We start from the raw sequence: 13,190 nt of genomic DNA on the forward strand, positions 1-13,190 counted from the left end.
TCAGAGTCCTTCGAATGAGCGTCCACGTGGCACCGGACCACTCTTATGATACCAATTTGGCTTACAAAGGACCTTTTGTCCATTAGTCTTCTTTCCATGTACCGCTGACATCCTTTGCACCATTCGCCAGCTGCAATTCCCGGTCTTACGGTTGCCTTCTGGGAGGCACCACAGGTCTGGGTTGAAAAGGGCAAGGGCAATTCCCTCTTCGTCGTCCTTTCAGGTCTCGCTGCCCTTCTCCTCTGATTGAACTGTCATCCTGGAATAGCTGCTTCCTCGTGCGTTTGGGCTTGCTCAGAGTGTGCTTTCGTGCTCCGCCTTTATCCCTATGGGGAAACGGCAGGGAAGTCAGGTGTGTGTAATTATCGGCAATTGCCTGACATTTGTGTAAGGACATGTCAGGCTGTGGTGTTAGTGTGTTGTCTTTCATGGTAATCGGTCTGTGAGAAAGTGTTTGTATCAAGAAAGCGAGGGGGGCTGAGTTTCTAGATATCCTACAGAGTAGGATGGGGAAAGGGGGTCATAAGGGAGGGGGTACCGTGTTTCACCCTGCGGTGTCCCACTTCCACTCCCCGAAGAGCCCACACCCAGGTGATCCTCCCACAATGGTCCACTCCCAGGAACTGGATCCAATAGCGATGGCCGTGTCCTGGCCACCTGGATGGCAGATTCATGGGGACTAGCGAGTCAGAGGCCATTTAGGTGTTTCACGCCTCTTACCCTCTCGTTACTCTGAAACTGCTCCAAATTCAGGGCCAGCACACTTACATCACATAGCAGACCTGTGGTATAGCAACTCTTTGCAGCCTCCTTCTCGCTCACTCTCAAAACCTACTGGATTAATGGCACGTCATGGCTCACATTGGCTTTGTTCCAGAACTGTAGTCCCATCAGCAGGGACCTGGCAGCATGATGGCCCTGACCTCATGGCAATGGCCTTGTGCAGCTATGTCTAGAGCAATGGGCTTCAAACACCCCCCTACAGTGGCCCGGAGAAGGTCCCAGGGAGGCAAAGCTGTTAAGTGCGTACAGTGACTCTTGCTAAAAGAAAATAAACCAAGTCTGCCATTTGGGGGTCTGGCAATGGTGTTTCTACTCAAGGGGGCACCAGTATAAAATAGTTTGGCTACCACTAGCCTAAAGGGAGGGGCTCTCCACACGGCATCACTTGTCCCGAAATCAGAAACAGCCAATAGAAAGAGAGTTTGAAGCTTCATGCTCATTTATCCCCTCTGCAAGCAGGGGTGGACTTGCCTATAGAGAGCTGCGGAGATTTCCCGGTAGCCCTCTGCACCCTGGGCCTCTTTTGTGTGGTAACATATTTTATTTCCACATTTTCTAATAGGAAAAGTGTTGGGCTTGCTGAAAATGTGTAATATGGGGCCACTTTGAAAAGGATTTCCAGGGCCTCTTTTGGTTCCCAGTCCACCCATGCTGCCAGGCAGGCAGAATCATGTTCCATTATCAGGCATATCTACTGGTTGTCTGGCTTAGGATCTCCTGTCGCTCTGCAGGAATGTTCCAAGAAGCATGTGAATAGGGACTGCAATACCCTTTCATTGAGTTAATGTATGACAGTTCATAGCAACCTCGCCTCTAGTCCCCAGCAATAGGAAGTGATCGGAACCCATGCAAGCATTTCTATATTTCACTCTGATGTTTAGTCATGAGTTATACATTTTTCTTTGCCTCAGGATTTTACGTCTATATAAAAGGCATTTACACCCTACTGACTGTGAACAAACACCCATGGAGTGGCACAACGTACTGCTTTAATAAGTGCATTCTTTAAATGAGCAGCTTTTCATTACTTAACTGTTGTTCAGACAGGTACATTTGTGACTTCCTGTCGAAAATGGGAGTTACACAAGTTTCCCAAAGTCTTCCCAAGGCTAGTGAGAACACTGCTGCAACCCCAAGCACCAATTAGCCAATGTACAGCATAATATCATAAAGAAAAATAGAATAGATTGATTATACTATTCCAAATACAAATTTAACTAACATCTATTGTTTCTTATTCTCATTACCAATATTCATACTCAAATTACAACGATTTGTTGTGTAATAGAATGAGCCAAGTTTACGTAGTGCAATCCGGGTTTTCAAAATTAACCTAGTATATAAAATAGAATAGTCACTTCACTAAATATAATGCTGTCATTTTGTGGAGACACCTTAAACACAACAACCTTCCAGGGTAATTCTTAATGATCTAACTAGAGTAACTCAATGCATTTCAACTCAATCTGAATCTTATTCAGGAGAAAATATACCTGGCTTCCTTTTCATAAAATTAGTTTAATGACTAATTATATCAAACCATACAGAAAGCCATAAGAGAGAAATCCCCCAAAATGAAATACATTTAAATCAGTGGATTAAGATGATCAAATTCTGTGAAGATGAAAAATATGACAACATATTGTAAAAAAGAAAAAATATATTCAAAACTATCAAAATTGAGCAATCAAAAGTAATTATTAGACTATGATACAAGTAAACATGATAACATTAAATTTCAAAAATAATTTTTGACTCCAACTAAACAAAATAACCTTATAAAAAGTATTTACACATGACAAAATAGAGAGACATACTAAATTCTTATTTTCAATAAGAGAGTCACAAGACGCCAACATAGCAGGACATAGAGCTGATTTTGAAGGATTGGTCGTAGATTGTTCTATTGATGGTTATTTCTAAAGTGTTGTTTTATTAATGTACATGATGCTGTTTAATTGAAAAATATACCAATATTTTATGTTTTTTTTAAGTGTATGTTTTTCTCAAAAGAAAGAAACTTCACCCATGGTATGTCTCCTTACCTTCTCGTGCTGAAAACTCCTCCTTCACAGTCTGGCGTCCCCTTGTTGGTACTTAATATTAATTAACAAACGACTGCCATAGCAGGATGTCCCCTACTGGCACCACCTAGCATGGTAATGCTGCAGTTGTGATGTGTGGTTGACAATGTCAGTTGTTAAGTGCAAAGTGGATGTCCACATGCATTTTACCATTTTTCCATGCCATGTAAGTCTATGTTACGCGGCGGGTGGAATATCAAAGAGGTGTCAGTGGGCAGTCAGATGGGAGACCCCTGCAAATTGGCTACAATTTCATGGCCCTGCACTCTAGCATGACCTGACATAGTGTGAAAGAGGCAAATATTGTATAGTATATCCTAACAAGCAATAGCAATGTATATAGCATGGCATACCAAGGCATAGTAAGGTATTGAAAGCTATAGGGAGGCATGAAAAGACAAAAACAACCACAACCTGGCCTCCTCCCCACACTCATACCACTGGTCTCAAATAGGTACATTTTACACTGTGATCAACAAGGATAAAATAGGGACAGATTAAGGGAAGAAATACAAACAGCTGACTCAGACTCTACTCATTACCTGAAATGAAGTGCAAGGGGTCTGGGAGATAATATTGTGAAACAGTCCTCCAGGATATGAAAACCACAGATGCTCATTGCACTTTCCGTAGTAACTGGGTTGATAGGCTAAGAGCAGGCTCAAACCTATCTATAACTAGCTGAGGTGGTATTGGCAGTGGGGTGCATAGGGGTTGTCCAAGGTTTCATCAGGCCTGGAGTCAGAATCTGTGGTTGTTTATCCCTGTAATTTGCCCCAGTGTCTCCAGAAGGCCCAGCACACACAGACTGTCCTGTGTGCAAGAACATTCAACTCCCACTAAGCACACACAGCCACAAATTAGGTCCACCCTTTTGTCAATGTGTTATCACTCAACTTGGGTTGCACCATCTCCATAACTTCAGTTTCTGCAAGATCGAAGCAGACCCATAGACGCAGAAAGCACTATAGCACTGGAATGAATTAATACATTAATTAATGGATGAATGAATAAGGAACTTTATAATCCACCTTTTTTGGACTTAACCAACACGATGCGCCAGTCTTAGGAACACCCATTATCCAGGGCCGGTGCTATCACTAGGCAAGGTTAGGCGCTTGCCTATATGTTGGAAATGTTAGAGCTGCAAAATGCTTTTTTTAACACCCCCACACCACTGCCTTGCCTGGTGATAGCACCGGTCCTGTTGTTAGTTACTGTTTGCAGTAAGGCTGGCTGCAGCAGCAGACCAGGTGGCGCAGTGAAGTTTGGGACTTGGGGCCGGGTCAGGGTCACGATGGGTCAATGGGCGTGGTGTCAGCGCTGGCACCTGTGCAATGTGCATTAGCACGCCACCAAGAACCACAAGTGCCCCCCTGACCGATCCAATCGTCAACTCAATGGTATGAATGCTGCAGTGCAGTGCGACGACCACGACGCAGGAGTCAGGACAGGTGAGGAGGACTCCTGGACCGAGGTGCCGTGCCGACTACACTGCCAACCAAGTAATTAGATGTACCAGTGCGTAAACCCAAGTTAAACGTGCTTACTTACTTGCAGAACACACATGCTGAAAAACTGCATTGAAGGGCTATGTGGCAGCTCAAGAATGGGTTCCACATCAAGCCCCAAGAAGACTATTCAAATCAACAAAGCCAGAGTCAGTGCCTGCGAGATATCTCAGCAAGATTGGGGGTGGGGGACTGGGGTGTGGTTGCTGAAGATGGCAGTGTGTTGGTGACGAGCAGCGCCGCCGCCAGCGAGACGAGGCCCAGTGCCAGGCTCAGCGCATCACCCGTCCCCGGGGCTCCATGGCTGGGGGCGCAGGGCATCAGGGGCTGAGAGCGGAACTACTGTGGGGGGCAGTGGCCAGCATGGAGCCTACGCCCCCCCCTGCAGACGTCTTCACTCAGCATGGGTGGCTCTACCGCTTGCTTCCCAGGAGCAAGCGCTCCAGGTCCGCCTAAACCACAGTACTTCCATATGTGGCTCAAAAGGCTCTGTCAACCTGTGGTAACATAATATTGCCTGAGCTTTACAAAATGTCATGTCATGTCATGAGGGTCCATCTGAAGTCTCCAAGAAAGTGCAACTCTTGGTACGAGTCCGATCTGGCAGCCCTAAAACGCAAGTGTAGGGCAGCTGAGCGGAAATGTAATTTGTCGGGCGAACCCTCTGACAATCTGGCCTGCTGCCTCCTTCAAAGGTGATATCGACTCTGCATCCACACCAAGAAAAGAGCCTTTATTCAAGCCTGCATCTCCGTGGTATCAATCAACACCGCCAAGCTTTTCAGTCTGTAAGGAACTGGCCAATTCTGAAGCAGCCTCTCCTTCTGTCACACCCACCCAGGACCTCTGCTCGGCCCTGGCTGCACACTTCATCACAAAAACCGAAGACATCCTTTCCTCGTTCCCTTCCACACCACAACATACACCTACACTGGAGCCTCTTTTGCCCCCCCCCCCACCACTTCCCCTCTCTTCCCTCTCACCCGTCTCACCCGCTGAGGTTGCCAGACAAGTCCGGTCCATGAAGGCCTCATCCAAATAGGTGGACCTCTGCCCCTCCAAAACCATTAAGGACAACATTGACTCCCTCGCCCGAGCCTTGGCTGATCTCTGCCATCTCTCCTTTTCCACTGGAGTTTTCCCAACGGCTCTGAAGCACTCACTTGTGCACCCTCTGCTCAAGAAACCCCTGTCGACCCCTCCATTCTGGCAAACTACGGCCAGATCTCTATCACTCCTTTCCTGGGCAAACTCCTTGAGAAGTTGGGTATCTCTCAGCTGACCCTCCACAATGAATGTTTTGGGTGCTTCCACAACCATCAGTCTGTTTTAGAGTATCCAGAGGCATGGAAACTGCTCTTCTGAACACCTGTGAAGAACTGCTCTCAAACTTGACACTAACACTCCCTCTGTCCTCATTTTCCTTGACCTCACATCTGCCTTTGACACAGTTAACCACAACATCCTGATTGCAAGCCTCTGTGACACCCTGGGAATCACAGTTCAGGCTCTGGTGTGGTTAACCTCCTTTCTTTCCGACGCCCATCCCAGGTGGAACTCGGAGCCTTTCTCTCAACTATCACTCTCTGAACCTGTGGCATACCCCAAGGATCTAACTTATCACCCTGGTTCTTCAATGTCGATATGGCTGCCTTGGCACGTGTGATTGCCACTTTCACCTCTAAGTTCCAGTGCTACGCGTGTGACACACAACTATCTTTCAGGCTACCCTCAGTCACCTCCTCCTCCTCGCTCATATCCGACTGTCTGTCCGCTACTCAGTCACCCCTGCTCCCGCCTTCCTACTTTCACTCTGGCCGGCCTCTCTTGGCCCTGTGCCTGCACCCACCTGCAAGGCTAAAAATCTTGGAGTGATCTTCAACTCCACTCTGTCAATCTCCTCTCACATTTCTGACGTCGCTAAAAAGTCTAACTATCAGCTAGACCTCCTCAGAGGTACTCTACCTTTTCTCACTTTCCCCCAACGGCTCTCTGTCTCCAGAGCCCTGGTTCTCCCTAGGTTGGACTACTGCAACAGCCTCTTCCTCAACCTCCCTGCTTCTGCCCTGCGCCCTCTGCAACTCATCCAGAACAGAAGCGCAAGACTTATCCTTGGCCTCAAGACCAGCGACTGCATCTCTCTGGCACTGAAATCCCTTCACTGGCTCCCTGTGGCTGCAAGGATCAAGTTGAAGACCCTCTGCATTGTCCACAAGGTTTCTGGAGCCTTGAACCTACCTATCTGCAACGTTACGTACCTAAATGCTGTCCCTCTTGAGCCCTCCACTCATCTACCTCCAACCTTCTGCAAATGAGCTGTTTCTCCAAGCAGAGATTTGGATGGAGATACTTATCCTCAGCAGGGGCCTCCCTCTGGAATAGCCCCCCTGCCACCCTCCGTCTTGAGCCTGATCTCCTTAAGACCTTCCTTTTCTCCTCTTCCTTCTCTCTCCCTCTCTCCCTCCTTTTCTCTACAGCTTGCTGACTGGCCACCTGGTGTACCTCAAAGTCTCACAGGTCCCTGGCAACCCACCAGTCCTCTCTTGCACTTGCCTGAGCGCTCTGCACTCACCCCACCCTCAATGCACTTGAGAAAGGACCCAAGAGCGTGGCTCTCTCTGCACTTACCCTAGTATCCACTGACTGGGTGCACTTGGACCCCCCCTCCCCCAGAACTGTCTGTGCACTTCCACGATCCGAAAGTACTATGTTTGAAGATTGTCTGTCTGTTCTCCCCTGTCTACCCCCCTTAATTACACTTGGTAAAACTTCAGAATCGTCGGCAGGCCTATTTGCTGTGTCTCAACTGTTTATTGTGTTATTTGCACTTACTCTGCCTGTGAAGACTATTATCGTCTCAGAATTTCAAGGGCTCTGAACGACTGTTGTTTTGTCCCCATGTTCCTACCCTCCTTGAGCGCTTTGAAGCACTTGCCTTGTGAGGGGCTTTATAAATAAACATTACCATACCATACCCTGACTTTGAGCGTGCTTTAGTCAAGCCTTACCATACAACTTTGTACTTGTAGTGGCTGCAAATGTTTTTTCAAAGCAGTCTTTTGAGAGTTATTCACTTAATTTGAGCTGTACGTGCTACTGATCTAATAAGAATGTCTTACCAGGCCTGCCCACAGCCACTCAATCTATAAGCACTATGGTGTCCTTCACTGAAGTCCTGTTAAAACAAGCCTTGGCATAGCCAACAGTTTTGACTTGTATATAGGTACTAGGCATTTGCCAGGCACTGCAGTTATATGCCCAGGTAGCCGCACCATTTGCATTGCTACCATCAATGGCCAGTTTATACCACTACAGCAGTGCCTGGCAAATGCCTTTCCAATGTCTACAAAAAGGCCCAAACCATTAGCGTTGCCAATGCTCGTTTCTTTTGTTTTCGTGGTATGGTGCCAAATCTGTCAGGGCACCTGGAGCTGCTGTTTTGAGCTGCCCCACATTCGTTTGTTGATTTCTTTTTATGCATGCTGGCCTAGAAGTCACCCCCTCCTGCAGGGCAATACACATCCCGTGAACACAAGGCTGTGGGGGGCTGGGAGGACGGTTGATGGAGAACGGTTAGAATCTGGAGTGGGGGCGGCAATCTGACAGTTTGCCTAGGGTTGCAAAATTCCTTGCACCGGCCCTGCCAATATCTAGACTAGAAGAGTATCTTCTAGCCTGCCCACCAAAGCTTCTGAGAGCCAGGTTTCCGACAGACCCTAAGTCGTGTTCACAGACAGACATCCTTATATCATTAGCATATTTAATCGCTGATCTACAATTATCAGGGATCAAGTATCCCTCATAAGTACGCCAAACGGTTTGAGATAACAGAAGGAGATATGATGAGGTATGTCTGTGATAAATAGAACATTAAATCAAAAACAACATTTGTAAGCCCTACGGGCACATTTGGGCACACATGGGCATGACGCTGTCCTTGTCTCCTTAAGCACACCTGGAGTAAACAAGTCAAGAAGGAGAGTTTCCTCTTGTTACAGAGTGCAGAGGAAGAGGGGGCTCCTGCAGACGTATCCTCTCGTGCTGTGAGGCTCTGTGGCCCCTCACCATGGTATTGTCATGTTATGTGCATGGGAGGAGAGCCTATCTCATCCTATCCATCCCACAGAATGCAGAGCAATTAAGTCCAAGTCTTGTCCTGAGCTGCCAACCTCTGGTGCGGCTTCCACTGAAATGACTGATTGCTCCAGTGAGGCTCACATTTTGGAATAGGTGGGTAGAAGCTCCCACACGTTTCTGATAAAGCGTTTATCCAGAGAATGGTTAATTGGCTCCTCTCCTAGTCCAGCCAACAATGTCCACCTGGAATAGCTATAAGTGGAAGCTCATAGAAGGGTCCAGTGGTAGCAAAGGGAGGGTGAAAGCAGGCTAGAAAGTATACTGAAGCTGTGCAATGGGCAACCTCACAACACTACAATTGCTCCTTTGAATTATGGCATTGGGAAGATCTTCTCGGGATGAAAATTAAGCACACTGTGACAAGCCTCTAGGATGGACAGCGTCCTCAAAAATGGAAGAAATGCTTTCCAGCACTACAGGATGAATCTAAAGGAGTGTGGAGGCTTCCCAGAGGTTCAGTCAACAGCTCAAGCAGTCCCAGGAAAAATACTCGTTTCTTCTGGGTCCCAGTAATGAACCATTTCCAGTGGACAGTTACACAATTACTTTCCATCAAAACAGTTTGAATCAGACTAAATTTGCCCTAACATCCAGAATATTTCTTAAACATTATAACTTCAATAGGTTTATTATTTCATTATGGAACAATGATTGCTTTTTTCACATTACAGATTGACAAATAATAAATGAATTTACATTATATTTACTAACATAACCAAACATTTGGCATAAATAACGCACAACTTCTGATTTCCATACAGTCACTCCCACAAACCCATCCTTAAACTGTCATTTACACATTTGTATCGACATTCGTAAAACAACCATTTATACATATGTACACTTCTTTGGTTATAAAAGAACTCAATTCGTTTGACCTTTAATAGTTCTAATGACTTCCTACTGTGGCAAAACCCCAGCCTGTGGACCCTGGACTTATCCCTTGTGTACTCAGAAATAAAGACAGACAGCAAGATACGTTTCGAGTGTTTATTTACAATTCAACATAAAGTGTCACAATGTTGCTAAAGCATTGCTAAAAGTGCCTGGATAACACTGCCGTCGGAAAGTAAAGCACTAAACAATATTTTCTCTCTTCCTAAAAAAGGCCTTCTGGGGCCTGGGCCTAAATACCTTCAACTCTCTCTTCCTAAATATCTTCCTTCCCGAGCCCTTCGCTCATCCGTCTCCAACTCCCTCACGGTCAGCCGCTTCTCGAAGCAATGAGCTGGGGTTAGATCTCTCTCCGCGGCAGGGGCCTCCCTCTGGAACAGCCTTCCTGCCTCCCTGAAACTTGAGGAGAACCATCTCCGGTTCGGGAAGCACCTCAAAACCTTCCTCTTTGCTTCTGCTTTCTCTCTCTCTCTCCCCTGCTACATTCTTCGCTGAAACTGCACTGAATCTGCAACTGGGCCACTCTCACCGAACTCGGTCCTGGGCCCAGCCACTCTCCACTTGCACTGCCTCCCTGGCAACCCTTTGCACTGCGGGACTGTGTCTGTATCCCTACAGCCCCCCCTTCCCAGCACTTGCCTGCACTTACCTTGCACTTGCCACCAGCTGGCCCTATTTATTTATTTTATTCTACTTACCTTGTACTGCACTTCCCCCCTTCCCTTCCCCTTGCACTTTTTCCCTTCCCCCTACCCCTGCACTTGCGCGATCTAAATGACACCTGGCGTAGTAGGATCGTTGTCTGTCTTCCCCTTGTTCCCCCCTCCCTGCCTTGTCGCGCCTTGAAACACTTGTGTATAGGCGCGTTACAAATGCCATATCATATCATATCATATTTTCACAGTGTCTGTATGTAAATTGAGGATCTTGTCAAAGATCGAAAAAAAATAGGGATACCCCTCTTGCTCCAAAGAGGACTAGTAGTAATGAACAGTGTTCCAAAAGTCCCAAAAAGGTTTTCAAGTTCATGGTCATGATAAACCCAAAGTGTAATAAACAATCCGCCTCTGTTCAAAGCAAAGTGTCTTACATATGTCTTTCAAGGAGGTGTAGGGAAATCTGAATGTGTATTTCTTGTCTAGATGCTGTTTCGCCTTAGCTTTTCAACTCATTTTGATGGTAGATATCCAAGTTAAACATTTAATGGTTATGTAGTTCTGTTTGAAAAGTATTCTATATTATCTTTTGTGCTTTTGGGCTTGCAAATATTGCATCACTGTGCAGTAACACTGACATGCATTCCTCCTGCATTTTCCAGCTACAGAGAAACAGGTGCAGCCTACAGCCAAGATACCACCTCAAAAGGCGATCCCCGTTCAAGAGACAGGCCCGGCCCAGGGTGAACACTGGATTACTCCATGCGCACAGGATGTCTTTAAGAGGATACACGAAAAGGAGGCCGGACAGGTCTGACTGCCTTCTGCTCAATCTCTGCATCACTGTGGGTCACTGCATCTGAGTGGAAGCATACCTGTGAGGGTTTGTTGAAGCTTCCACTCATTTGGCGTGTGTGCTGTTATCTATGCTGGGATTTGACCCATTGCTCCATTGGCGAATGAAAAATGTAATTTCCACAAAGCTGCTTGTTATGATTACTTCCAAATTTTTATTATTACCTTGGATTCATCCATTTATGGAAAAAAAAGTGGTGCCGACACGTGTTTCGACCAAACAGGTCTTTTTCTAGGCTGGTAGGTGATGGTGGGTGTCCAAAGTACAGCTTGTCTCTATTGCGTCAGGTTGATCCTGGGTGGGTGGATTCATTGGGGGCTGAGGTCCGCCTCCGTTATTTAAGAGGTTATTACCTCTTGTGTTTCGTGGCTAGCCGCATCAGGATCCAGCTGCGAGGGGCAAGTCAGCCACACTGTGGAAGAGCATACGTGGCATCTTGTCACACAGTAGAGGTATCCAACCTGTCATCCTCCACATGTTTTAGTCTACAATCTCAATGATCCCTCGCATCTGATTATTCATAGGAATGTAGGCTAACCATTTGGAGAGTGTCAGGTTGGCTGCCTGAGTATAACTAGGATGGACAGGCTTGCTACTCTGTTCACATTCATGGAATAAACTGGCCAATTATACTCTATCTTAGTGCATAACCATGATTAACAGTCAGGCATACACTCTTAGAGAATAGATAGAAGGGTAAAGCCAGTTTTATTGTCTCTATTAGACAGTACCCATCAGAGATAGGGGGGATCACAATCTCTGGTAAAGCATATTGGGAAGCCTTGGAAGGGGTCATGTTGGTCAGACGGCATTAGAGTCTATCTGGGCAAGACATGTTGGCTAAACTCTTTTATATTACCACTGGGAGGGCCATGCTGCTCTCATTCTATGGTGGAACATACCTGGGAAGGACATGTTGGACACACTCGTCATACCGTGTTGGAGCATAGCCAGGATAGACAGGCCAGACACCCTCTGAGTGTACTAGGTATAGGCACAGACACACCAAATTGAACAAAACTGGACCTTATAAGGCAAGGCTTGCCTTTAAAGACCAAGGTGTTGCTCCCTACATAGGTGATGTGGGAAGGTTGTTGCGTTGAGCTAAGCGGCTTGATTAGAGCAGTGGGAGTCAGAGGTGGATCTAGGAAGTTGAACAGCATATAGGTGGCAAAAGCAAGATCTTGATCAAGGGTTTGAGGAATTTCTGGGGAGGCTGCTAGTTCAGCGTGGTGAGGATGAGAGTATTCATTTGTTTCTTGGCAGACTGGAAATTGAGGTGTTGAAGGTTTTTATGCATTTGGCACTAAAAAGGACTGAGAGGGGATCTCACACCTGAGTATACCCTTGTCAGTTATGTTCACACATTAGAAGACTCATGCTGGTCTGTTATATCTGGGGTATTTTTATGAAAGTTTTTTTATTATTCTTTTTTTCTCCTGTCTCAATTCATTCCATATCAGCAACCTTATTTTAGACACATCATGTTATGAGTGCCTGTTTAACCCTGATGAAAGTGGTTGCAATCTGGTAACACCACTGAAACCGGTAGGCTTTTTTCTTCTCCAAACCTACAGACGAGTGACTAATTTCTGAAACTCAGTGGAAGTTTGGTTTTTGATCCTCTTGAAGAAGACAACATGAGGACAACTCCACTCTGAACTGAGGTCCTAAAAGAAAACTAGGAAGAATGGTTCATAGTATATATAGGAGAGCTGAATAAAAAATACTTTGGCATGATCCAACACTGTGTTTTAAGAAACAAAAACACAGCACACAGATCTACCTCAAAGAAACAACACCTGAAAGGGACCTTTGTTGTTTAGAAATACAAAAGAAATATTTTTAAATCCTCTGGATGGAGAAATGAAATAAAAAAGGTTTTTTCATCTATGAAGCAGTTTTAAAGAAACACAGAAACCCCCCAAAAACCTCAAGAGGACGAAGAACCTAAAACAGAATAATAAAAAACCTTTATAAAAATACCCCAGATATAACAGACCAGCCTGAGTCTTCTAATGTGTGAACAGGTTTTTATGCATGCCATCAGATCCGATGGTCAAGGTGATGCAGTTGGAGAACCAAATATCAATTCTTAAAATAACACTTTGGTTGCGGAATGAAGGAATAGGGAGACTAGACTGTGGTGGTGAATGGAGAGGGTGTTTTGGGATACAGAAAATAAGTCGAAGTATATGTTCTCTGTAAGTGTTGAGCATTATGCAGTGTATAGTCAAAAAAGTGCTACATAGCAGAGATTGACCACTCA

At 45.8% G+C, this 13,190-nt stretch overlaps 1 protein-coding gene across 6 annotated transcripts in view; it reads left to right on the forward strand.

Annotated features, from left to right (window-relative positions):
* LOC138488086 (caspase-5-like) overlaps positions 1-13,190 on the forward strand; it is a 504,964-nt gene that overhangs the window by 327,599 nt on the left and 164,175 nt on the right. For all 6 annotated transcript variants that reach the window (XM_069614835.1, XM_069614833.1, XM_069614834.1 and 3 more), the window contains one exon: positions 10,728-10,876. In XM_069614835.1, coding sequence (XP_069470936.1) covers positions 10,728-10,876 — 149 coding nt within the window. The remainder of the gene's footprint in view (positions 1-10,727; positions 10,877-13,190) is intronic.

Source organism: Ambystoma mexicanum, chromosome 9, assembly GCF_040938575.1.
Source record: "Ambystoma mexicanum isolate Mex_15411 chromosome 9, UKY_AmexF1_1, whole genome shotgun sequence".
In the NCBI taxonomy this organism is placed as follows: domain Eukaryota; kingdom Metazoa; phylum Chordata; class Amphibia; order Caudata; family Ambystomatidae; genus Ambystoma; species Ambystoma mexicanum.